Source organism: Salmo trutta, chromosome 32, assembly GCF_901001165.1.
Source record: "Salmo trutta chromosome 32, fSalTru1.1, whole genome shotgun sequence".
NCBI lineage: Eukaryota > Metazoa > Chordata > Actinopteri > Salmoniformes > Salmonidae > Salmo > Salmo trutta.
The window spans coordinates 29,341,555-29,366,695 of NC_042988.1; the positions used below are offsets into that span (position 1 = coordinate 29,341,555).

A 25,141-nucleotide genomic window follows, 5' to 3' on the forward strand; every position below is an offset into this window, starting at 1 on the left:
GAGGCGCACAGGCGGTCTTGATCTCACCTCCTGCACAACCCGTCCTGGCTGGATGGAACTAGTAGCCCTGTATGAGCGGGGTGCTAGTACAGGGCGAACTGGGCTGTGCAGGGGCCTGATGGTTGCCGTGCGTAGAGCGGGAGTTGGGTAGCCTGGTCCTCGGAGGCGTACCGGTGACCAGACGCGCTGCGCAGGCATCCTCCTACCAGGCTGGATGCCCACTCTAACACGGCATCTGCGAGGGGCTGGAATATCTCGCACTGGACTGTGCGTGCGTATGGGCGAGATTGTGCGCACTTCAGCAAAACACGGCGCCCAGACAGTGTGTGTGTGTGTTAATGTGTGTGTGTTAATGTGTGTGTGTGTGCGCTAAGGAGGGAACAGTCTCGTTAGAAGGCCTTCCACAAAAAACAACAGCAAAACAAACATTTTAAAACGGTTATGATGGTTATTTGATTTCTTCATCTATAATCCTCAGTTACATGTTTATACGGCAATTGTCCCAGCCTTATTTCTGATAGCACAAACACTCACTTCTAATTGGCTGGCTGTGTGTGTTTGTTTGTGTTTGTACATGACTGATCAAAGTGTAGACAAGCAGCAAGCAGCACTGCACAAATGGGACAGAGGGATTCTTGTGTAGAGGATGTTTACATACAGTAGGCCAGGGACCGTCAACTAGATTCAGCCACGGGCCGATTTCTTCTTCAGCGAATTTCTTCTTCAGATATAATATTGGACTAAAACATAATAATTTCAAACCTTGCTTACATTTGTATACGATTACATACTGTATATCTCTCTATTATGGGTGGGAATGCTTTGGGCTGACAGTTGGGGAACCCTGCAGCAGCCTATACAGCTCTGAGTGGGTGTGTGTTCTAAGTGGATGTATGTTTGTGTTTATTCCGGCTGGTGTGCCAGGCCACAGTAACACGCCCTAAACAAACATCATCATCCTAATCATCATGGTCACAGTGTAAACACACACACACACACACACACACACACACACACACACACACACACACACACACACACACACACACACACACACACACACAGCCAGGCGGAACACAGCGTTGCGGATATGCTTGCCTTCTACAAACCAGAGCCACTTATCTAACCAAGGACCCACACAGGCCTGGGGGAAGTAGAGAGGGACAGGGGAACTGACTGAGTGTGTACAGGGTCACACACATCCTAAACAGAGCTGTCCATCAAGAAACACTGTGCCCTAACAGGCTCTGAAAGGGGATGTATGTGTGTGTTTTGTGATTGAGTGTGTGTGTGTGTAGGGACGATGGGGAGGGCCTGTGTTTGGCTCGCACATTGGTCCTCCTCATTAAAACAAACAGGACAAACAATGCTGTTCATACATTACACACACAGTTATTTTGAGACCGTTTTCAAAGCCATTTGTCATACAGCATTTGCAGAGAGATGCTGGGAAGATCAAAGTCAGTGTGTGTTGTGTCAGTTTGAGACATTTACTAATGAGACAGCTACAATTGACTCCTCCTTATTTACACAGTGTAACGTGTGCTTGTGTTTGTGTATGGGAGAGAGCGAAAGAGAGAGAACGAGACAGACAGAGCGAGAGAGAGAGAGAGAGAGAGAAGGAGAGAGGAACAGAGAGAGAGAGAGAGAGAGGAGAGAGTGGAGAGAGAGATTCGACATTCGCCACAATTCGACATACCAATTAGGATCTGGCTAAAAATACTTGAATCAGTTATAGAACCCATTGCCCATTATGGTTGTGAGGTCTGGGGTCTGCTCACCAACCAAGAATTCACAAAATGGGACAAATACCAAATTGAGACTCTGCATACAGAATTCTGCAAAAATATCCTCAGTGTACAACGTAAAGCACCAAATAATGCATGCAGAGCAGAATTAGGCCGATACCCGCTAATTATCAAAATTCAGAAAAGAGCAGCAAGATTTGTGACCTGTTGCCACAAGAAAAGGTCAACCAGTGAAGAACAAACACCATTGTAAATACAACCCACTATTTGCACATTGTTACAACACTGTATATATACATAATATGACACTTGAAATGTCTTTCTACTTTTGGAACTTCTGTGAGTGTAATGTTTACTGTTCATTTTTGTTGTTTATTTCACTTTTGTTTATTACCTACTTCACTTGCTTTGGCAATGTTAACATATGTTTCCTATGCCAATAATGCCCTTGAATTTAACTGAATTGAGAGAGAGAGAGAGAGAGAGAGAGAGAGAGAGAGAGAGAGAGAGAGAGAGAGAGAGAGAAAGAGAGAGAAGAGAGAGAAGAGAGAGAAGAGAGAGAAGAGAGAGAAGAGAGAGCAGAGAGAGCAGAGAGAGCAGAGAGAGCAGAGAGAGCAGAGAGAGCAGAGAGAGCAGAGAAGAGAGGGAGAGAGAGTGCAGGAACTCACATCTGTGTCGGGGCCTTTGTCGGCTCCAGGGCAAGAGAAGGTGACAAACTCATGGCACCTTTTGTGGACCACAAAACAGCACACTGTAGGAGAGGGCAGAAGAGACATGAACAGTTAGACGGTAATCAGGAACATTTCCCTATCTTTCTCCCTTACACATGACATGTAAACACACAACATACACACACACCATGACCAATCCAACTCTCCCCACCCCCCTTCCCCAGCCACCCTCACCCTCCTCCCCTCTAGGAGAGCATCCAAACTGTACACAATGGGTCATTAATAAAGGCCCTGACCAGTCATCCAGTCATCCTCTATACACCAGCTCCAGGCTGCAGCCAGCAGTCATTCAAACAGTGCCATCCAGAGAGATACTTATCCCGTCAAAACATTAGGGAGCTCCGGCCATTGAAGTGACTCATAGGTTGTAGCTCTATGATGGAGATCATCATATGCATAATAAATGGTTGGTCGTAACTAGGGTTGCAAAGGGTCGGAAACTTTCCAGGAAATTTCCGGAAATTTTCCATGGGAAGTAAAGCCCGGGAATTTGGGGAATTTTGCTTAAATTCTAGGTCTTATTTTGGTTAAACTATCCCCAATTCAATGGAATTGCAACCCTCTGCATGCACAGTGCATTCTTCCATTACATGTGCAGCTGCTTCTCAAGATCTTGCACACTGATAAGATGCTATTGAGCCCACACTACTACACTGTCTGAGCCAAGGACTACATGCTTTCAAGTTTTAATTACAATACTGGTTGGGGTGAATATATTTTATATGACATACATGATATTTTGTTAACTAGTAAATAGTAGCCTACAACAAAGTGTGTTTAAATCATTTCTAACTTGTTAACCTGTTGGGGTTAGGGGGCAGTATTTGCACGGACGGATAAAAAACGTACCCGATTTAATCTGGTTACTACTCCTGCCCAGTAACTAGAATATGCATATCATTATTGGCTTTGGATAGAAAACACCCTAAAGGTTCTAAAACTGTTTGAATGGTGTCTGTGAGTATAACAGAACTCATATGGCAGGCAAAAACCCGAGAAGATTCCTTACAGGAAGTGGCCTGTCTGACAAGTTCTTGTTCTTCTTGACTCTCTTTATTGAAAACTGAGGATCTTTGCTGTAACGTGACACTTCCTACGGCTCCCATAGGCTCTCAGAACCCGGAAAAAAGCTGAATGATGTAATTCCAGCCCTTGGCTGAAAAACATTAGCGCGTTTGGATAGTGGTATATCAGAGGACCATCAGACTGAGGTTCGTGCACGAGGGGATCCCATGTTTTTATTTTCTCTCTCTTTGAACGTAAACACGCTTTCCCGGTCGGAATATTATCGCTTTTTTACGAGAAAAATGGCATAAAAATTGATTTTAAACAGCGGTTGACATGCTTCGAAGTACGGTAATGGAATATTTAGAATTTTTTTGTCACGAAACGCGTCGTGCGCGTCACCCTTCTTTACACTTCGGATAGTGTCTTGAACGCACGAACAAAACAGAGGATATTTGAACATAACTATGGATTATTTTGAACGAAACCAACATTTGTTATTGAAGTAGAAGTCCTGGGAGTGCATTCTGATGAAGAACAGCAAAGGTAATAACATTTTTCTTATAGTAAATCTGACTTTGGTGAGGGCTAAACTTGCTGGGTGTCTAAATAGCTAGCCCTGTGATGCCGGGCTATCTACTTAGAATATTGCAAAATGTGCTTTCACCGAAAAGCTATTTTAAAATCGGACATAGCGAGTGCATAGAGGAGTTCTGTATCTATAATTCTTAAAATAATTGTTATGTTTTTGTGAACGTTTATCGTGAGTAATTTAGTAAATTCACCGGAAGTTTGCGGGGGGTATGCTAGTTCTGAACGTCACATGCTAATGTAAAAAGCTGGTTTTTGATATAAATATGAACTTCATTGAACAAAACATGCATGTATTGTATAACATAATGTCCTAGGTGTGTCATCTGATGAAGATCATCAAAGGTTAGTGCTGCATTTAGCTGTGGTTTGGGTTTATGTGACATTATATGCTAGCTTGAAAAATGGGTGTCTGATTATTTCTGGCTGGGTACTCTGCTGACATAATCTAATGTTTTGCTTTCGTTGTAAAGCCTTTTTGAAATCGGACAGTGTGGTTAGATTAACGAGAGTCTTGTCTATAAAATGGTGTAAAATAGTCATATGTTTGAGAAATTGAAGTAATAGCATTTCTAAGGTATTTGAATAACGCGCCACAGGATTCCACTGGCTGTTGTGTAGTTGGGACGATTTCGTCCCACCTACCCTAGAGAGGTTAACAATATCTGCTAGTTCGTTTTTGCTACCATGTGGGTTTTAGCTTGCTTGAGCTTGATAACTGTGGAGTGTTAATTCACCCGTTTCCATACATGTTTCATTTTAAAACATTTATCTTAATCTAACTGCTTAACTATTTATCTGTTCATGGAATTGTATTTGGGTATTTTTTTTACTCATTTCTTTCTAATCTTTACAGGAAAATGCCACGGGCACTATCTGATGTGTGGAGACATTTTACTGCAGCTAATGTAGAAAGAAAAGCTGTGTACATTTGCAAATACTGTGCCAAATCATATGTGAAGAATGTAACAAAGATGCAGAATCATCTGGGCAAGTGCACAACGTTCCCTCAGTGCTCACAACAAGCAACCTCTGACAAAAGTCTCTCTACTTCTATTTGAGGTGAAAATGATGAATCAGACACCTTATTGATAGCAACAGCTCATGGTCCTCCTGGACTCAGAAGTTTTTTTTACTCAATGGAGGAACGTAGTCAGAGAAATGCTGATGAATGTTTTGCTCGAGCTGTGTATGCAACTGGTTCACCTCTGATGCTCACAGGCAATGTGTATTGGAAGAAACTTCTGAATGTTCTTCACCCAGCATACAACCCTTCAACCAGACATGCTTTATCTACTCATTTGCTGAATGCAGAGTTCAACAGAGTTTAAGTGAAGGTCAAGCAACTCATAGCGAAAGCAGACTGTATTGCAATCAACTCTGATTGGTGGTCAAATGTTCGTGGGCAAGGAATAATTAACTACATCATCTCCACCCCTCAACCAATATTCTACAAGAGCACAGACACAAGGGACAACAGACCTTGCTTACATTTGTATAGGCTGCTTGGTCTAAAGTGGAGGAGTCCTACCCTCACATCACACCCATTGGCTGTGCTGCTCATGCAGTGCATCTGCTCCTCAATGACATCATGGCACTGAAAACAATAGATACACTCTACAAGACATCCAAAGAAATGGTTAGGTATGTGAAGGGTCATCAAGTTATAGCAGCAATCTACCTCATCAAGCAAAGTGAGAAGAACAAGAGCACCACATTGAAGCTGCTGTCACGTCCTGACCATAGTAAGATGTGATTTTCTATGGCAGAGTAGGTCAGGGCGTGACGGGGGCGTTTTGTGTTTTTCTATGTTTTCTATTTCTATGTTAAAGTTCTAGTTTTTCTATTTCTATGTTGTTGTTTTTTGGGTTGATCTCCAATTGGAGGCAGCTGGTCCTCGTTACCTCTGATTGGAGATCATATTTAAGTAGGGGTTTTTCTTCCTGGGTTTTGTGGGTGATTATCTTTTGAGTAGTGTTTGTTTCTCTCTGCGTCACAGTTTATTGTTTTGTAAATTCAGTTATTTATGTTTTGCAAAGTTTCACAGATTTAATAAAATGTGGAACTACAACAACGCTGCACTTTGGTCCGATCCTTTCGACAGCCGTGACAGAATCACCCACCACAAAAGGACCAAGCAGCGTGCCCAGGAGCAACAGAAATGGACCTGGGAGGAAATTCTGCACGGAAAAGGACCCTGGAGGCAGGCTGGGGAGTATCGCCGTCCGAGGGAGGAGATTGAGGCAGCTAAAGCGGAGCGGCGTCATTATGAGGCGAGGAACCAACAACGAGGCAAGGGCGAGAGACAGCCCCAAAAACATTTTTTTGGGGGGGCACATGGGGAGATTGGCAGAGTCAAGTTGGAGACCTGAGCCAACTCCCCGTGCTTACTGTGGGGGGCGAGTGATCAAGCAAGCACCATGTTATGCTGAGATACGGAGCGCCCGGTGCGCTCGGTGCAAGCTCCTCACAGGTGCCGTGCTAGAGTGGGCATTGAGCCAGGAAGGAGTATGCCTGCTCAGCGTTCCTGGTCTCTTCTCGGTCCAGGTTATCCTGCGCCAGCTCTACGCACGGTAACCCCAGTTCGCCAACACAAACCTGTGCGACCTGTCACAACACCTCAAACTTGTCGGGCTACGGAGGTTATCCAGCCAGGACGGGTTGGGCCAGCCATAAGCTCCAGACCTCCAGTGCGCCTCCACGGCCCAGTATACCATGTGCCTGCTCCTCGCACCTGGCCTCCAGTGATGTTCCCTAGTCCAGAACTCTCAGCGACGTTCTCTAGTCCGGTGAGACCTATTCCAGCTCCACGAAAGAAGCCTCCAGGGATGATCCATGGCCCGGAGCCTGTAGGGATGATCCATGGCACGAAGCCTCCAGAGATAATCCATGGCCCGGAGTCTGTAGGGATAATCCATGGCACAAAGCCTCCAGCGATGATCCATGGTGCGGAACCTGTAGTGATGATCCATGGCACGGAGCCTGCAGTGATGGTCCTCATTCCAGAACCTCCTGAGACGCTCCCCAGCCCAGAACCTCCTGAGATGCTCCCCAGCCCGGAGTCTCCAGCGGCGGCCTGCAGCCCAGAGTCTCCAGCGGCGGCCTGCAGCCCAGAGTCTCCAGCGGCGGCCTGCAGCCCAGAGTCTCCAGCAGCGGCCTGCAGCCCAGAACCTCCAGCGGCGGCCTGCAGCCCAGAACCTCCAGCGGCGGCCTGCAGCCCAGAGCCTCCAGCGATGATCTACAGTCCGGTTCCTTCAACGTCGATCCACGGTCAGGTGGTAATAAAGCAGAAGGATCAGCGGGTGGAGCAGGGAGTACGCCCCGAACCGAAGCCGCCTCCTCTGCTGGAGGTTAAGGTTATGTGGACTGCATTTGAGCCGCCATAGACAATTGTCACCCTCCCTACCCTCCCTTTTGTTTAGTGGTTTCTTTTGTTTTAGGTGCATTCAGAGTCTGCACCTTTGGAGGGGTACTGTCATGTCCTGACCATAGTAAGATGTGATTTTCTATGGTAGAGTAGGTCAGGGCGTGACGGGGGGTGTTTTGTGTTTTTCTATGTTTTCTATTTCTATGTTAAAGTCTAGTTTTTCTATTTCTATGTTGTTTTTTGGGGTTGATCTCCAATTGGAGGCAGCTGGTCCTCGTTACCTCTGATTGGAGATCATATTTAAGTAGGGGTTTATCTTCCTGGGTTTTGTGGGTGATTATATTTTGAGTAGTGTTTGTTTCTCTCTGCGTCACGGTTTGTTGTTTTGTAAATTCAGTTATTTATGTTTTGCAAAGTTTCACGGATTTAATAAAATGTGGAACTACAACCACGCTGCCCTTTGGTCCGATCCTTTCAACAGCCGTGACAGCTGCCCAGCAACAGCCGTTGGCGTGGTGTAGTCATCATGTTTGACAGTCTCCTGGAGGGGAAGGAGTCTCTCCAAGAAAGGGCCATATCACAGTCTGCCGATATGGACAGCCCCATCAAGAGGATCTTCCTGGATTATGCATTTTGGGAGAGAGTGGTAAGCAGCCTGAAACTCCTTAAACCTATAGCAGTAGCCATAGCACGGATTGAGGGAGACAATGCCATCCTGTCGGATGTTCAGACTTTGCTTGCAGATGTAAGAGAAGAAATACGTATTGCCCTGCCCACTTTACTGTTGCTTCAAGCAGAGGAAACTGCAGTTCTGAAATACATCAAAAAGCGTGAAGACTTCTGCCTGAAGCCCATACACGCTCCAGCGTACATGTTGGACCCCAAGTATGCTGGCAAGAGCATCCTGTCTGGTGCAGAGATCAACAAGGCCTATGGTGTTATCACTACTGTGTCTCACCACCTTAGCCTGAATGAGGGCAAGGTTCTTGGCAGTCTGGCGAAGTACACTTCCAAGCAAGTGCTTTGGGATGGAGATGCAATATGGCAGTCGTGCCAAGATATCTCATCAGCCACCTGGTGGAAGGGACTTTGTGGATCTGAGGCTCTTTCCCCCTCCATCATCCTCCAAATCACACCAACATCAGCCGCCTCAGACTGCAACTGGTCCTTGTTTGGGAACACACACACCAAAGCACGCAACAAGCTGACCAATACAAGGAAGGGTTGAAAAATTGGTGGCCATCCGGGCAAATTTGAGGCTTTTTGAGCCTGACAACGAGCCATCCTCAACAAGGTTGGAAAGTGACAGTGAAGATGAGGCCTCAGAGTCTGATGTTCAAGAGGTGGACATTGAGGAGGTCCAGGGAGAAGACATGGAAGCCTGAGAGGAAGAAAACCAAAGCTTTAGTTTCTAGACTATCATTTTACAGATGTATGTTGAAAACGTTTTTGGGAGATGCGATGGATCATTGGGGATCATTCAATAATTCATTTATTTTGTTGTTCAGTGAAATCATCCCATGTGAAGAGTCAACTCATTTAATTAAAGTTCAATTCGTAACTAAATAGTTTTTTAATTCTATTGGAAGGATTTAATCATTTGCAATTATGTCTACTTATGATAAGGTAAAAGGTTTATGTTTCTGTCTCCATATGATATGGTAAATATATCCAATGCAAAAAACATCTACATTTAGATGGTATTAATACTAATTTGCATATATTTACGTTAATTCCCATATATTCCCGTTAATTCCCACGGAAAGTTTCCACCTCTGAATATTCCCCAAAATGTGCAACCCTAGTCGTAACCACAGCATTAAATATATCTCTATGGTTATAACAGTTTGAATAATTCCTGTAGAACAGAATGCCATCGGGGGTACGCCAAATAAAAATGTGATTTAAAATTGTTATTCTTTTTGAACAAAAAAAATGGTTTTAATTTTCTTTTTAAACTAATTCTTTACATTTTCAAATAGTCCATTTACATTTTTTCCAACAGGGCTATACATCTGGGTGAGGTTTTTTTCTCACCTTAGTAGCCTCGTTTCACTGCCAAAAATAAAATTAAACCATTTAGTGTTCAGCGAAATAACAACACAATGTCAAATACAGGTAGCCTAGTCAAATAATTATCATCCAATCACATTAACCGTTACTCTCTCATGGGAATTCCACTAACAGTCCGTATGTAGCCAAATGTAGCTGCTGCTCATTCCGTGTGCTCAAAAATTGATAAATGGTTAAAAAAAGTAAGGCCCCATAGAGTAAAGCCCCATAGGCCCCATAGAGACACATACCAGCTCTACTGGTAGTACTGCTACTACCAGCAGTACTACACCTGCACCTGTCCACGACACAAGATGTTCTGCTTCCACGAGCACATCCAATGCTAGCATCAGTAATTCTACATTTGTTGTGACATTGCAGGAGATGTTTTGAAACAATCACTGCATGGCATACAAGCCAGTGAATTCTCTGCGTTACAGCTGGATGAGTCAATAGACGTGGCGGGCCGGTCACAGCTCCTGGTATATGTCCGTTACGTTTATGGGGGGGTCAGTTAAGGAAGACATCCTCTTCTGCAAACCACTGGAAACCAGGACAACAGGAGAGGATATTTTTTAAGTACTGGACAGCTTTGTGACATCAAATGGACTTTGGTGGTCAAGATGTGTTGGTATCTGTACTGATGGCGCAAAAGCCATATGACAGGGAGACAGTGGAGTGGTAATGCGCGTGCAAGGAGTTGCTCCCGACGTCACTTGGGTACACTAGAGCATCCACCGAGAGGCTCTTGCTGTCAAGGGAATGCCTGACAGCTTGAAAGACGTTTTGGATACTACAGTGAAAATGGTTAACTTTGTTAATGCAAGGCCCCTGAACATTTTTTGTAATTGAGAGACAAGCTTAGTTTTCTTTACTGACCATAATTTTCACTTGTCTGACCGCATGCATGATGAAGAGTTTCTCACACGACTGGCCTATCTGGGTGATGTTTTTCTCGCCTCAATGATCTGAATCTAGGATTACAGGGACTCTCCGCAACTACATTCAATGTGAGGGACAAAATTGATGATTAAAAGGTTGGAGCTCTTCTCTGTCTACATTAACAAGGATGACACACAGGTATTTCCATCATTGTATGCTTTTTTTGTGTGCAAATGAACTCAAGCTTACGGACAATGTCAAATGTGATATAGCGAAGCACCTGAGGGAGTTGGGAGCGCAATTATGCAGGTACTTTCCCGAAACGGATGACACAAACAACTGGATTCGTTATCCCTTTAATGCCCTGCCCAGTCCACTTACCGATATCTGAACAAGAAAGCCTCGTTGAAATTGCAACAAGCGGTTCTGTGAAAATATTATTTAATCAGAAGCCACTGCCAGAGTATCTTGCCTTGGCAAATCGCGCTGTTAAGACACTGATGCCCTTTGCAACCACGTACCTATGTGAGAGTGGATTCTCGTCCCTCACTAGCATGAAAACTGAATACAGGCACAGACTGTGAGTGGAAAATGATTTAAGACTGAGACTCTCCAATACAACCCAACATTGCAGAGTTATGTGCATCCTTTCAAGCACACCCTTCTCATTAACCTGTGGTGAGTTATTCACAATTTTCAATGAACAAATAAAGTTTTATATGTAAGATGGCTAAATAAAGAGCAAAATTATTGATTATTATTCTATTATTATTTGTGCCCTGGTCCTATAAGAGCTCTTTGTCGACTCCCAGGAGTCGGGTGGGAAGTGACAAAAACACACAATCATTCTTATGTTTAATAAATGTATCATATAGTGTGTGTGTGTGGCAGGTTTACAATGATGGCAAAACACAACATTTGAGAGTGCGCTGACCCTGGTGCTAGAGGGGGTACGCAGCTGGAGGATGAATGTTTGAAGAGGGACGGGACTATAAAAAGTTTGGGAACCACTGCTGTAGAAGAAACTTGTCAGAAAGGACGGTACAGTAGGTTTATTTTGATGCCAGGTTGTATTGGACCCAAGTAATGAACCACCACTCTTCAAGGCTCTCACTTCCACTTGTTTACCACCAAGACTGTGTGTGTGTGTGTGTGTGTGTGTGTGTGTGTGTGTGTGTGTGTGTGTGTGTGTGTGTACACAGGTGTTTGTGTGTGCTTACGTTCTGTGAGAGTCATGGTGATGATCAACAGACCTAGTCAATACCTCTCGTAAAGAAAGGAGAGGATAAGCAAGAAAATTACCAAGCAAATCAATAATTCATGTTTTGGGAATGACTGTGCACAGCAGTCACTGTGGAGTGTGCATGCCGTCAGTTAATCTCTGGCAGTTAGCACTGTGTATCTATCTGTAGGCTGTTGTGTAATTGGACAACTGGGTGCTTTTAAAAGTGGCTGAGTCCTGGTATACAGCATACAGTGGAACAGAGGTAACTACCTTCAGTCAATTCCCACTCAAATTTGAGAGCTCTCCAACATTGAGAGACTGATAGTCAATCATCATCATTATCATCATCACCACCACAACCATCACCACCATCACCACCACCACCATCACTATCATCATCATCCCCACCACCACCACAACCATCATCATCATCACTACCACCACAGCCAGCATCATCACCACCACCACAACCATTATCATCATCATCACCACCACAACCATCGTCATCATCATCATCATTACCACAACAACCATTATCATCATCATCACCACCACCACAACCATCATCATCATCATCATCACCACAACAACCATTATCATCATCATCACCACCACCACAACCACCACAACCATCATCATCACCACAACAACCATCATCATCATCATCTAGATCCACCACAGCCATCATCCTCATCACTACCACCACCACAGCCATCATCAACATCACAACCATCATCATCATCACCATCACCATTATCATCACCACCACCACCACAACCATCATCATCATCATCATCCCCACCACCACAGCCATCATCATCATCACTATCACCACCACAACCATCATCATCATCCCCACCACAGCCATCAACATCATCACTATCACCACCACCACCACAACGATCATCATCATCCCCACCACAACCTTCATCATCATCATCATCATCACCACCGCCATCATCATCACAGCCATCATCATCATAGTCATCATCACCACCACCACAACCATCATCACCACCACCACAGCCGTCATCATCATCATCATCATCCCCACCACAACCATCATCACCATCACCATTATCATCACCACCACCACAACCATCATTACATCATCAGCACCACCACCACAACCATCATCATCATCCCCACCACCACTACAACCACCACAATCATCATCATCATCATCATAACCACCACAACCATCATCATCATCACCACCACAGCCATCATCCCCACCACCACTACAACCACCACAACCATCATCATAACCAACATCACCACAACCATCATCATCATCACCACCACAGTCATCATCATCATCATCATCATCATCATCATCATCATCCCCACCACAACCATCATCATCATCATCACAACCATCATCATCATCCCCACCACAGCCATCAACATCATCACTATCACCACCACCACCACAACGATCATCATCATCCCCACCACAACCTTCATCATCATCATCATCATCACCACCGCCATCATCATCACAGCCATCATCATCATAGTCATCATCACCACCACCACAACCATCATCACCACCACCACAGCCGTCATCATCATCATCATCATCCCCACCACAACCATCATCACCATCACCATTATCATCACCACCACCACAACCATCATTACATCATCAGCACCACCACCACAACCATCATCATCATCCCCACCACCACTACAACCACCACAATCATCATCATCATCATCATAACCACCACAACCATCATCATCATCACCACCACAGCCATCATCCCCACCACCACTACAACCACCACAACCATCATCATAACCAACATCACCACAACCATCATCATCATCACCACCACAGTCATCATCATCATCATCATCATCATCATCATCATCATCCCCACCACAACCATCATCATCATCATCACCACCACCACCACCACCACAACCATCATCATCATCATCACCACCATTATCACCCCCACCACAACCATCATCACATCACTACCACCATAACCATCATCATCACACCCACCCCCACAACCATCATCATCATCAACATCGTCATCCTATCTGAATCTCTAAGTGTGCAGTATGCATCAGAGATGTTTCCATGGTAATCTGCTGGTTTCTGCTGAGAAGGGGAAAAGAGGATGAATTCATCTTCCTGAGTAATAAAGGTACAGAAAAAAATAGTATATATCCTGCTCACTCTCTGTCACCACCTCCATATGTCATGTCCACATCATTTAAACACAGAGATAAGAACACACACACCCCACTACTGTGATGGGAAGCATAACAAACACACCCCACTACTGTGATGGGAAGCATAACAAACACACCCCACTACTGTGATGGGAAGCATAACAAACACACCCCACTACTGTGATGGGGAGCATAACAAACACACCCCACTACTGTGATGGGAAGCATAACAAACACACCCCACTACTGTTATGGGAAGCATAACAAACACACCTCACTACTGTGATGGGAAGCATAACAAACACACCCCACTACTGTGATGGGGAGCATAACAAACACACCCCACTACTGTGATGGGAAGCATAACATACACACCCCACTACTGTGATGGGAAGCATAACAAACACACCCCACAACTGTGATGGGAAGCATAACAAACACACCCCACTACTGTGATGGGAAGCATAACAAACACACCCCACTACTGTGATGGGAAGCATAACAAACACACCCCACTACTGTGATGGGAAGCATAACAAACACACCCCACTACTGTGATGGGAAGCATAACAAACACACCCCACTACTGTGATGGGAAGCATAACAAACACACCCCACAACTGTGATGGGAAGCATAACAAACACACCCCACTACTGTGATGGGAAGCATAACAAACGCACCCCACTACTGTGATTGGAAGCATAACAAACACACCCCACTACTGTGATGGGAAGCATAACAAACACACCCCACAACTGTGATGGGAAGCATAACAAAAACACCCCACTACTGTGATGGGAAGCATAACAAACACACCCCACTACTGTGATGGGGAGCATAACAAACACACCCCACTACTGTGATGGGAAGCATAACAAACACACCCCACTACTGTGATGGGAAGCATAACAAACACACCCCACTACTGTGATGGGAAGCATAACAAACACACCCCACTACTGTGATGGGAAGCATAACAAACACACCCCACTACTGTGATGGGAAGCATAACAAACACACCCCACAACTGTGATGGGAAGCATAACAAACACACCCCACTACTGTGATGGGAAGCATAACAAACGCACCCCACTACTGTGATTGGGAAGCATAACAAACACACCCCACTACTGTGATGGGAAGCATAACAAACACACCCCACAACTGTGATGGGAAGCATAACAAACACACCCCACTACCGTGATGGGAAGCATAACAAACACACCCCACTACTGTGATGGGGAGCATAACAAACACACCCCACTACTGTGATGGGGGGCATAACAAACACACCCCACTACTGTGATGGGGAGCATAACAAACACACCCCACTACTATGATGGGGCGCATAACAAACACACCCCACTACTGTGATGGGGAGCATAACAAACACACCCCACTACTGTGATGGGGCGCATAACAAACACACCCCACTACTGTGATGGGGCGCATAACAAACACACCCCACTACTATGATGGGGCGCATAACAAACACACCCCACTACTATGATGGGGAGCATAACAAACACACCCCACTACTGTGATGGGGAGCATAACAAACACACCCCACTACTGTGATGGAAGGCATAACAAACACACCCCACTACTGTAATGGGGAACATAACACACTTGCACACGTGCATGCAGGCAAGCACACACACAAACACACACACATATGCACACACACGCACACACTGGTAACTGTAAAAAGTATATGCTTTACCCCAGGTTACCCATTATGGATGGTAACTATATAATCAATGTAGCTTTACTCCTGTCAGGGGAATATAGCAAAACAAGGTTGCTTTACTCCTGTCAGGGGAATATAGCAAACCAAGGTTGCTTTACTCATGTCAGGGGAATATAGCAAAACAAGGTTGCTTTACTCCTGTCAGGGGAATTTAGCAAAACAAGGTTGCTTTACTCCTGTCAGGGGAATATAGCAAAACACGGTTGCTTTACTCCTGTCAGGGGAATTTAGCAAAACAAGGTTGCTTTACTCCTGTCAGGGGAATTTAGCAAAACAAGGTTGCTTTACTCCTGTCAGGGGAATTTAGCAAAACAAGGTTGCTTTACTCCTGTCAGGGGAATTTAGCAAAACAAGGTTGCTTTACTCCTGTCAGGGGAATTTAGCAAAACAAGGTTGCTTTACTCATGTCAGGGGAATATAGCAAAACAAGGTTGCTTTACTCCTGTCAGGGGAATTTAGCAAAACAAGGTTGCTTTACTCCTGTCAGGGGAATATAGCAAAACAAGGTTGCTTTACTCCTGTCAGGGGAATATAGCAAAACAAGGTTGCTTTACTCATGTCAGGGGAATATAGCAAAACAAGGTTGCTTTACTCCTGTCAAATCAAATCAAATCAAATCAAATTTATTTATATAGCCCTTCGTACATCAGCTGAAATCTCAAAGTGCTGTACAGAAACCCAGCCTAAAACCCCAAACAGCAAGCAATGCATGTGAAAGAAGCACGGTGGCTGGGAAAAACTCCCTAGGAAAAACTCCTGAGAAAGGCCAAAAACCTAGGAAGAAACCTAGAGAGGAACCAGGCTATGAGGGGTGGCCAGTCTTCTTCTGGCTGTGCCGGGTGGATATTATAACAGAACATGGTCAAGATGTTAAAATGTTCGTAAATGACCAGCATGGTCAAATAATAATAATCATAGTAATTGTCGAGGGTGCAACAAGCACGTCCGGTGAACAGGTCAGGGTTCCGTAGCCGCAGGCAGAACAGTTGAAAGGGGAATATAGCAAGACAAGGTTGCTTTACTCCTGTCAGGGGAATATAGCAAAACAAGGTTGCTTTACTCCTGTCAGGGGAATATAGCAAAACAAGGTTGCTTTACTCCTGTCAGGGGAATATAGCAAAACAAGGTTGCTTTACTCCTGTCAGGGGAATTTAGCAAAACAAGGTTGCTTTACTCCTGTCAGGGGAATTTAGCAAAACAAGGTTGCTTTACTCCTGTCAGGAGAATTTAGCAAAACAAGGTTGCTTTACTCCTGTCAGGAGAATTTAGCGAGAAGTGTCAGCCTATTTGCAACTCACCTCCTTATTGCCTTTCCATGTTCATTGTCATTTGTTGCACTTGCATTATGTAACGTCTATGAATCACATGATTATGAAGGCATAAATGTATGAAAGTTCAGTCTTTGTGATGTAATAGTCTATTAATGTTATGTATTAAGTCATGCTTTATGTTTTGTGTGGACCCCAGGAAGAGTAGCTGCTGCTTAAGAAGTAGCTAATGGGGATCCTAATAAAATACTAATTCACACGCACACACACATACCAGGGTTTCAGTTAGGAAAATGTAGCGCTGGACATTTGACCGGCAACATTTTAATTTACCGGACATTTGAGAAATGTACCGGAACCATATGCATTGGGTGCTCAGAATGACAGAAATCACATTAGAATATGGTAATTGATATTACAGTTTTTCCCAATTGCTAAAACATAATTTTGCAAACTAGGCTGGTTTTATCAAAATACTTAAAAATTCACAAAACCACACACCCAAACTGCAAAATACCTCATATATCCTGTAAAATGAAGCACTGCAACCAAAACTACATATAGCATTATCAAAATCAAACATTTGCACGAAATGGCACACACTTCATTCATATTACCAGATTTTTGTCTAACCAACTACACACTGTTGGGCATAATGAAAAGCATTCTCATCTTTAGTATGCTTTGCCATAATACTAAAATAGTTCAAAATGTAGAAAATTCTTCAGATGCACAGAAATATTTGCAGATACACACACATGCTGTTGAAACATTTAGTTTTTATTTTTCACCAAACAAGTCAGTGCAACATATGGACAGCAGATATATTTACATTGGACTGAACAAAAATATGCTCACAAAAAAACAGTAAACTGAAAAATAAAATTGCAGAAAAAATGTATAGAAAAAAAAAAAGAGGCAAGAAAAATAATTAGGCAGCATCTTGCCGCACAGCTGGGTCTGGCCACAACACCTCGTCCACATCACAGGCAATATCTTCTCTTGCCAGACATCGAGGGAAGAAGCGCCTTGAGTGCCTTATCCAACCCTGAATCGCACCCACATCAATCTCATCACATCTCTCTTCCATAGCCTGCACAAGAGGCATGCGCACAAAGGGCTGCCGGTCGTATACCTTCCACCGCCATGCCGAAAATAACTCTTCTTTGGGGTTCAGAAATGGTGAGTATGGTGGGAGGTATTGCAGGAGAAATGGTGGGTGGTCAGCAAACCAGTTTTGGACTGGGGCTGCACGATGAAAGCTCACGTTGTCCCATACTACAACGTACCGGGTTCTTTGATGGTCTGCATCATTCATACGCTCTGGTGGTATGAGAATGTTGTGGAGTCTGTCCAGAAATGGGAGAATATGTGCTGTGTTGTACGGTCCAAGGTTGGCATGACGGTGGAGGACACCATGCGTATTGGAGATGGCAGCGCACATTGTGATGTTCCCACCACGTTGGCCAGGAACATCTGTAATGGCTCTGTGGCCAATGACGTTTCTCCCCCTTCTTCTGGTCTTTGCTAGGTTGAACCCAGCCTCATCTATAAAGATGAACTCATGTGGGATTGCATGAGCATCCATTTCCAGTACTCCCTGAAAACAAAGAACAAAAGCAGTGTCGTGTCTTTGGCTATGCCGGATTAAGTGATATGACATACTAACTTATAAAATTATTTCTCTGTAATTGATATTACCTGATTAAGCTAATCATGTAAATGTAATTAACTAGAAAGTCGGGGCACCACAGAAGAACGTTTATAGAGCTGTTATCCTCTGAATAAACTCTTAAAATACTTAGTAATATTTACATCGATAGCAGTCAATCTTAACCCGTATGTTGTTTCAGTCTCATCATGAAAGTTGTAATTCTTGGTTATCTGCACGAACCCAGTCTTTACTAAAATCATCCATACATCAATTGTCTTAAAATCATTTATTTACTACACTAAGTAATTAACAGAAAACATACAAACAGTAATTATCGTCACCAATGATGGGTAGAGGAATGTGCCCTACTGGCTAACAAGCATGGCTGGTCTGTTAGACAATGGGTCATAAAACGGTAAGCTGAGAAGTTACACAGAGTTCATTAATATTAACAATTGCCAATTGAAGGCTCACTCATTCGGGAACCTTTGCAATCAATATATATTTACGCTCATGTGTCGTCGGGATTCTTGTTGGAGAGTTTTGTTCTGATGGAGAGTTTGTCAGCGTTCTCTCTCTCTCGGTTAGAATGGATCTGTCAGAGCGACATTCATGAATGTCGTCATAGAATGGATGGGGTTGGTCTTCGCGTTCGATGATATAATTTACTTAGCTGCAGACTAATAATTAATATCAAAGACTTGTTCTTATTCTGTCGATATCGATAGTCTAAAAGTTAACCACGTGGTATGGTTCACTTTCAGTAGAATACTTGGCTGGTCAAACCTCTGGGCCAAACTCACGATGGAGTGGAGGCCTGGTCTGTAGAAATGTAAATCAGGGGGTGTTTTATAGGGCCCAGAGAACAGGCTTGTCAAATGACGCCTGGTCCTGTATGTGTCCCTGGGGGCGTGCCTGTGACTGAGCTAGACTTGGTTACAGAAATATAATTCTATCACATTAACATCAGTACATAGCATCTCAATGTATTACAAATAGCTTTATCCTTAATAATACATTGTATACAACCATGTGGATTCAGTCTCATCGCTGAGGCTATCATGTAGACCGTTTTAGGGTAATATGGCTATATTGTCTCTTCTGAGTATCACAAAATTGTACCAAGCGGATCAGTTCGTAGCTGGAGTCTTCATCAATCTTCCATATCTTCTCCAGAACACACATGTCGCTAGGTTCTCCAATTCTATGAGTTGGAAGAATTTCCTTTGTCTCTCTATGAAACATGTTGTAGTAGATTCTCCTCTTGGAATTTTTACAACCCTGGGTTGGGGGGGAAGGTAGGTTGGGTGATGGTACAAAGGGGAGGGGGTCAACTGTCCTTCCTGTACCCAAAGAGGCCAACGTCATGACATACCCCCCCTGGTGGTTTGGATCTTGTTTATCCTGCAAGTTACAAATCAACATAAAATCATGACCACGTGATGTCCCATTGGTAGATCATCGTTGCAGTCCTCTCTGGTGGTTGAACTTGGTAGGCTCTCTGAAAGCGGAGCCGTCCACCACAAGGATGGGCAGTTGATGTCCGGTTGGTGGTCGCCGTTGCGGTCTCCTCTAGTGGCGTACCTTGGTAGGTTCCCTGGAAGCTGCAAAGTACCCCAGGGAGGGCCAGGGGATGTCCTGGTTGTTGATCGCCGTTGCGGTCCCCCCCTCTGGTGGTTTACCTTGGTAGTCTCTCTGACAGCGGCATGCCGCCCCAAGGATAGGTTGTGGGTGTCCGGATTTGGGGTCGCCGTTCCGGACCCGTCGTCCAGACTGGAAGATCTGGGCAGTAACTTAGGCAGATGTTAACAACGCACACACACTCATGAAATATATATGATTACATTCATTCCCCAATGAGCGGCGTTGTGGCACTAAGGGATGGTTGTATGGGGACTTTGTTTATGGCTCTATCACTTCCTATGCATCAAAGGAACTGAACCGAAAAGGAATGAAAGCATAAACAAAACAAAAAATACAAAATATATTTCTCACACAAAAAAAAAATCATCTAATTGGACTGTATTCTATATACGTCCAATGTTCTGGCAAAATGATTATCATGGCATTGTCTCTAATGCCATATCTAGGGTTTTTCCTACTTGGTGTGTTGCTTAGGCGCTATCCTAAGTTGATAACTATATGATAAGTCTACAGCTGTAATGCACTAGTTTTGGGCAGTCTACAGGGATGACCTATGGACTTCTGGGAAGAAAACTGGTGAGTGCTGTAGAGTCAAAGGCCTAGAAGTAAATGTTCACCTTTACTAAGGCTGGTATATTGCTTGGGCCCTTAAGTGGTCCTAGCATAAATCCTAATTGGATGTTCCGTTGTGCATGCACGCTTCTGCTTAGACAAGCGCGCATGTCAAGGGAAGAAAACCAAGTATCCGGGCAGATTACAACTTGTTCAGAATGAGTCTGACGTAGTCAAGTAATTTTCAGGTCAGTGCCTGGACAGTTGTGGGATCATATATCCCAAATTCATACAACCAGTAGGCCTGGGCTACATAAAAACACGTTGAAAAGCAATGAGTCCGATGCAACAGATCACAACGTTTAGCTTAAAATGTTGTTCACATTATAAGCGCAGCAATGCGCACAACGCAGTAGGCTATGCGCGAAAGCTCGATCCATAATGCAATTAGCAGGAAAACACCGTTGTCAAAAGGGCACTGCACATGCGAGCAGTTTCATGTGATAGATATGAAAATATCCCTTAGAAATGTTGAAAGAGACAAGATCTAACAGTCTACTTTGAAGCAACGTAAGACATGCCTCATCAATTAAGTACTGTATATGTTTTCAAAATGCATACTGTCTTCAGCTCATTGCAAAGTGGCGTTGATGATGAAGCCTGCCTTCCGTTGCCGTTTGAAGCTGTTTTCAAAACAACTGGGAACTTGTAAATCTCCGACTTCATTGTGTTCAAGACAACTGGGAAATGGGGAAAACGGGCTCCGAGTAGGAAAAATAGTTTTGAACGGTTATCCAACTCGGAATTCCAACTCGGGAACTCAGGCCTCTCTCTAGAGGTCAGACTTTCCAACCTGAAGATCACTGACGTCATGATTTCCAGGAATTCCCAGTTGTCTTGAAAGCACCACAAGATGCTGCAGCAGCAGCTCATGTGCTGTTACAGATTTTCCACTCAATGGCTCTGTATCTGTATGCCATAGGCATGTGATAAATAAGATACATAAAGAATATATGCCAATTTAATTCCACTAAATTATGAAAATTGTCCTATAGACCGATAAGCATGACTAGTCAAATGTATTTATATCGACTGTTATTTCCATCAATAAATAGGCAAAAAAATGTTCTGAAAACCCTGACACACACACACACACACACACACACACACACACACACACACACACACACACACACACACACACACACACACACACACACGCACACGCACGCTCTCAATCTATAAGGTTTTGTCATCCATTATCCCGTTCCTCCCACAAAAAACCTTTCCACAGCTTGTGCTGACTCCAGGTATTATTCTAGTAATTAACTGCCAATTTGACTGGTATTCAGTGTGGCTTTCTTCTTCTGTGTGAATGCAGATCAGATGTTCTCTTGGGTGATATTTGCAGGGTAAATATCAGAGGATATGGTTGTAGCCTAGCTACCATGGAGATGAGAGAAATCTCTGGAACACTCTGTGGGGTAACCCTGGAGATAGAACACTGGGGCTTTGATCTAAGCTTAGAGTCAACAGCTACAGCTTCCAAGGCTAATAAAGGTCTTTTGTAATCAATGTTCCCATAATATTTGTCTCCCAAAGTGCTCCATAAACATTGCGTGAAACATTGTACAATAGGTGGATAACCAAGAGGAGGTACAGACACAGCAGTGTTCATAAATTCTGGTCCTGTGGACCCACAAGGTGTCCATGATGTTGTACCAGCCAAGCTCTCTTAGCTCGAGGTGAACCAGATGTGTTAAAACTGATCTTCCAAGATGGCGTAGGAGTGGGATGTCTGTTTTGATTGTCTTGTCCCGTCCCTTGTATATATCGTTTTTTCTTTGTATATTTTTAATATTTTTAATCTCCTGCAATGCGCCTCACCCGTTGTTGTATGGATCTGCTATTTTTTTACACTTTAGAACCAGAACCCCCTTCAGGAGCTAGCCAGCTAACTAACTACTAGCTAGTAGTAAGTTAACCACTGCTAGCGGTCATCACCGTTAACTCGGACATCTGCCAGCCTCAGCACAGTCAACTCCTGCCAGCCTGCACAGCGCGATATCAACCCAGAGCATACTGGACTGCTTTTATCTACCACATCTCCAGATTGCTACCGCAAGCTCTGAACCTTTACTCCGGATATTCGCAGCTAGCTAGCTGCTATCCGAGTGGCTACTCCTGGCTAACGTCTCTGTTCCGAAGCAAGCACCAGTTAGCCTGGAGCTAGCCTCGAACTAGGCCCATCTCCTGGCTAGCCGAAGAGATCCATCAAGCAATTCCTGGGCTTCAATTACCTCTTTTGCCAATTGGCCTGGACCCTTTGCTGCCGACACAGAACCCCGCCGATCCATCACGACTGGTCTGCCAACGTAATTGTCTGAGGGGGTTTCAACAGGCTCTCCTGTTGCGACATCCCCCTGAGCACCATCTGCTAGCCTGCTGCTAGCCCCGGCCTGCTAGCTGTCTGAATCGTCATGCCTCCAGCTCGCCTAGCTACTCACTGGACCCTATGATCACTCGGCTACACATGCCTCTCCCTAATGTCAATATGCTTTGTCTATTGCTGTTTTGGTTAGTAATTTTTGTCTTATTTCATTGTAGAGCCTCCAGCCCTGCTCAATATGCCTTAGCCCTTATGTTCCACCCCCCACACATGAGGTGACCGTACCTGGCTTAAATGGTGCCTCTAAAGACAAAACCTCTCTCATCATCACTCAATGCCTAGGCTAACCTCCACTGTACTCACATCCTACCATACCCTTGTCTGTACATTATGCCTTGAATCTATTCTTCCGCGCCCAGAAACCTGCTCCTTTTACTGTCCGTTCTGAACGCACTAGTCAACCAGTTCTTTAGCCTTTAGCCGTACCCTTATCCTACTCCACCTCTGTTCCTCTGGTGATGTAGAGGTTAACCCAGGCCCTGCAGCCCCTAGCACCACTCCCATTCCTCAGGCGCTCTCATTTCTTGACTTCTGTAACCGTAAAAGCATTGGTTTCATGCATGTTAACATTAGAAGCCTCCTCCCTAAGTTTGTTTTATTCACTGCTTTAGCACACTCCGCCAACCCAGATGTCCTAGTCGTGTCTGAATACTGGCTTAGGAAGGCCACCAAAAATCCTGAAATTTCCATCCCTAACTATAACATTTTCCGACAGGATAGAACTACCAAAGGGGGCGGAGTTGCAATCTACTGCAGAGGTAGCATGCAGAGTTCTGTCATACTATCCAGGTCTGTGCCCAAACAATTCAAGCTTCTACTTTAAAAATCCACCTTTCCAGAAACAAGTCTCTCACCGTTGCCGCTTGTTATAGACCCCCCACAACCCCCATCTGTGCCCTGGACACCATATGTGAATTGATCGTCCCCCTTCTATCTTCAGAGATAGTACTGTTAGGTGACTTAAACTGGGAGATGCTTAACACCCCAGCTGTCCTACAATCTAAGTTAGATGCCCTCAATCTCACACAAATTATCAAGGAACCAACCAGGTACAACCCTAAATCCGTAACCATGGGCACCCTCTTAGATATCATCCTGCCCAACTTGCCCTCTAAATACACCTCTGCTGTCTTCAACCAGGATGTCAGCAATCCCTGCCTCATTGCCTGCGTGCGTAATGGGTCTGCGGTCAAACGACCACCCCTCATCACTGTCAAACGCTCCCTAAAACACTTCAGCGAGCAGGCCTTTACAATCGACCTGGCCCGGGTACCCTGGAGGGATATTGACCTCATCCCGTCAGTAGAGGATGCCTGGTTGCTCTTCAAAAGTGCTTTCCTCGCCATCTTAAATAAGCATGTCCCATTGAAAAAATGTAGAACTAAGAACAGATATAGCCCTTGGTTCACCCCAGACTTGACTGCCCTTGACCAGCACAAAAACATTCTGTGCGTTCTGCATTAGCATCGAATAGCCTCTGCGATATGCAACTTTTCAGGGAAGTCAGGAACCAACATACAGAGACAGTTACAAAAGCTAAGGCTAGCTTTTTCAAACAGAAGTTTGCTTCCTGTAGTACTAATTCCAAAAAGTTTTGGGACACTGTAAAGTCCATGGAGAATAAGAGCACCTCCTCCCAGCTGCCCACTGCACTGAGGATAGGAAACACTGTCACCACCGATAAATCTATGATAATCGATCATTTCAATAAGCATTTTTCCACGGCTGGCCATGCTTTCCACCTGGCTACCCCTACCCCGGCCAACATCTCAGCACCCCCTGCAGCAACTTGTCCAAACGCCCCCTTTCACCCAAATCCAGACAGCTGATGTTCTGAAAGAACTGCAAAATCGGGATCCCTACAAATCAGCTGGGCTAGACAATCTGGACTCTCTCTTTCTAAAATTATCCACGAAAATTGTTGCAACCCCTATTACTAGCCTATTCAACCTCTCTTTCGTATCGTCTAAGATCCCCAAAGATTGGAAAGCTGCCGCGGTTATCCCCCTCTTCAAAGGGGGACACACTCTAG

General features: G+C 44.4%; 1 protein-coding gene across 1 annotated transcript in view; it reads right to left on the bottom strand.

Annotated features, from left to right (window-relative positions):
- Positions 1-25,141, bottom strand: part of prkcab (protein kinase C, alpha, b) — a gene marked incomplete in the record, with an annotated part of 241,806 nt that overhangs the window by 104,069 nt on the left and 112,596 nt on the right. Inside the window, 1 exon segment of the mRNA XM_029728672.1 lies at positions 2,417-2,499. Coding sequence (XP_029584532.1) covers positions 2,417-2,499 — 83 coding nt within the window.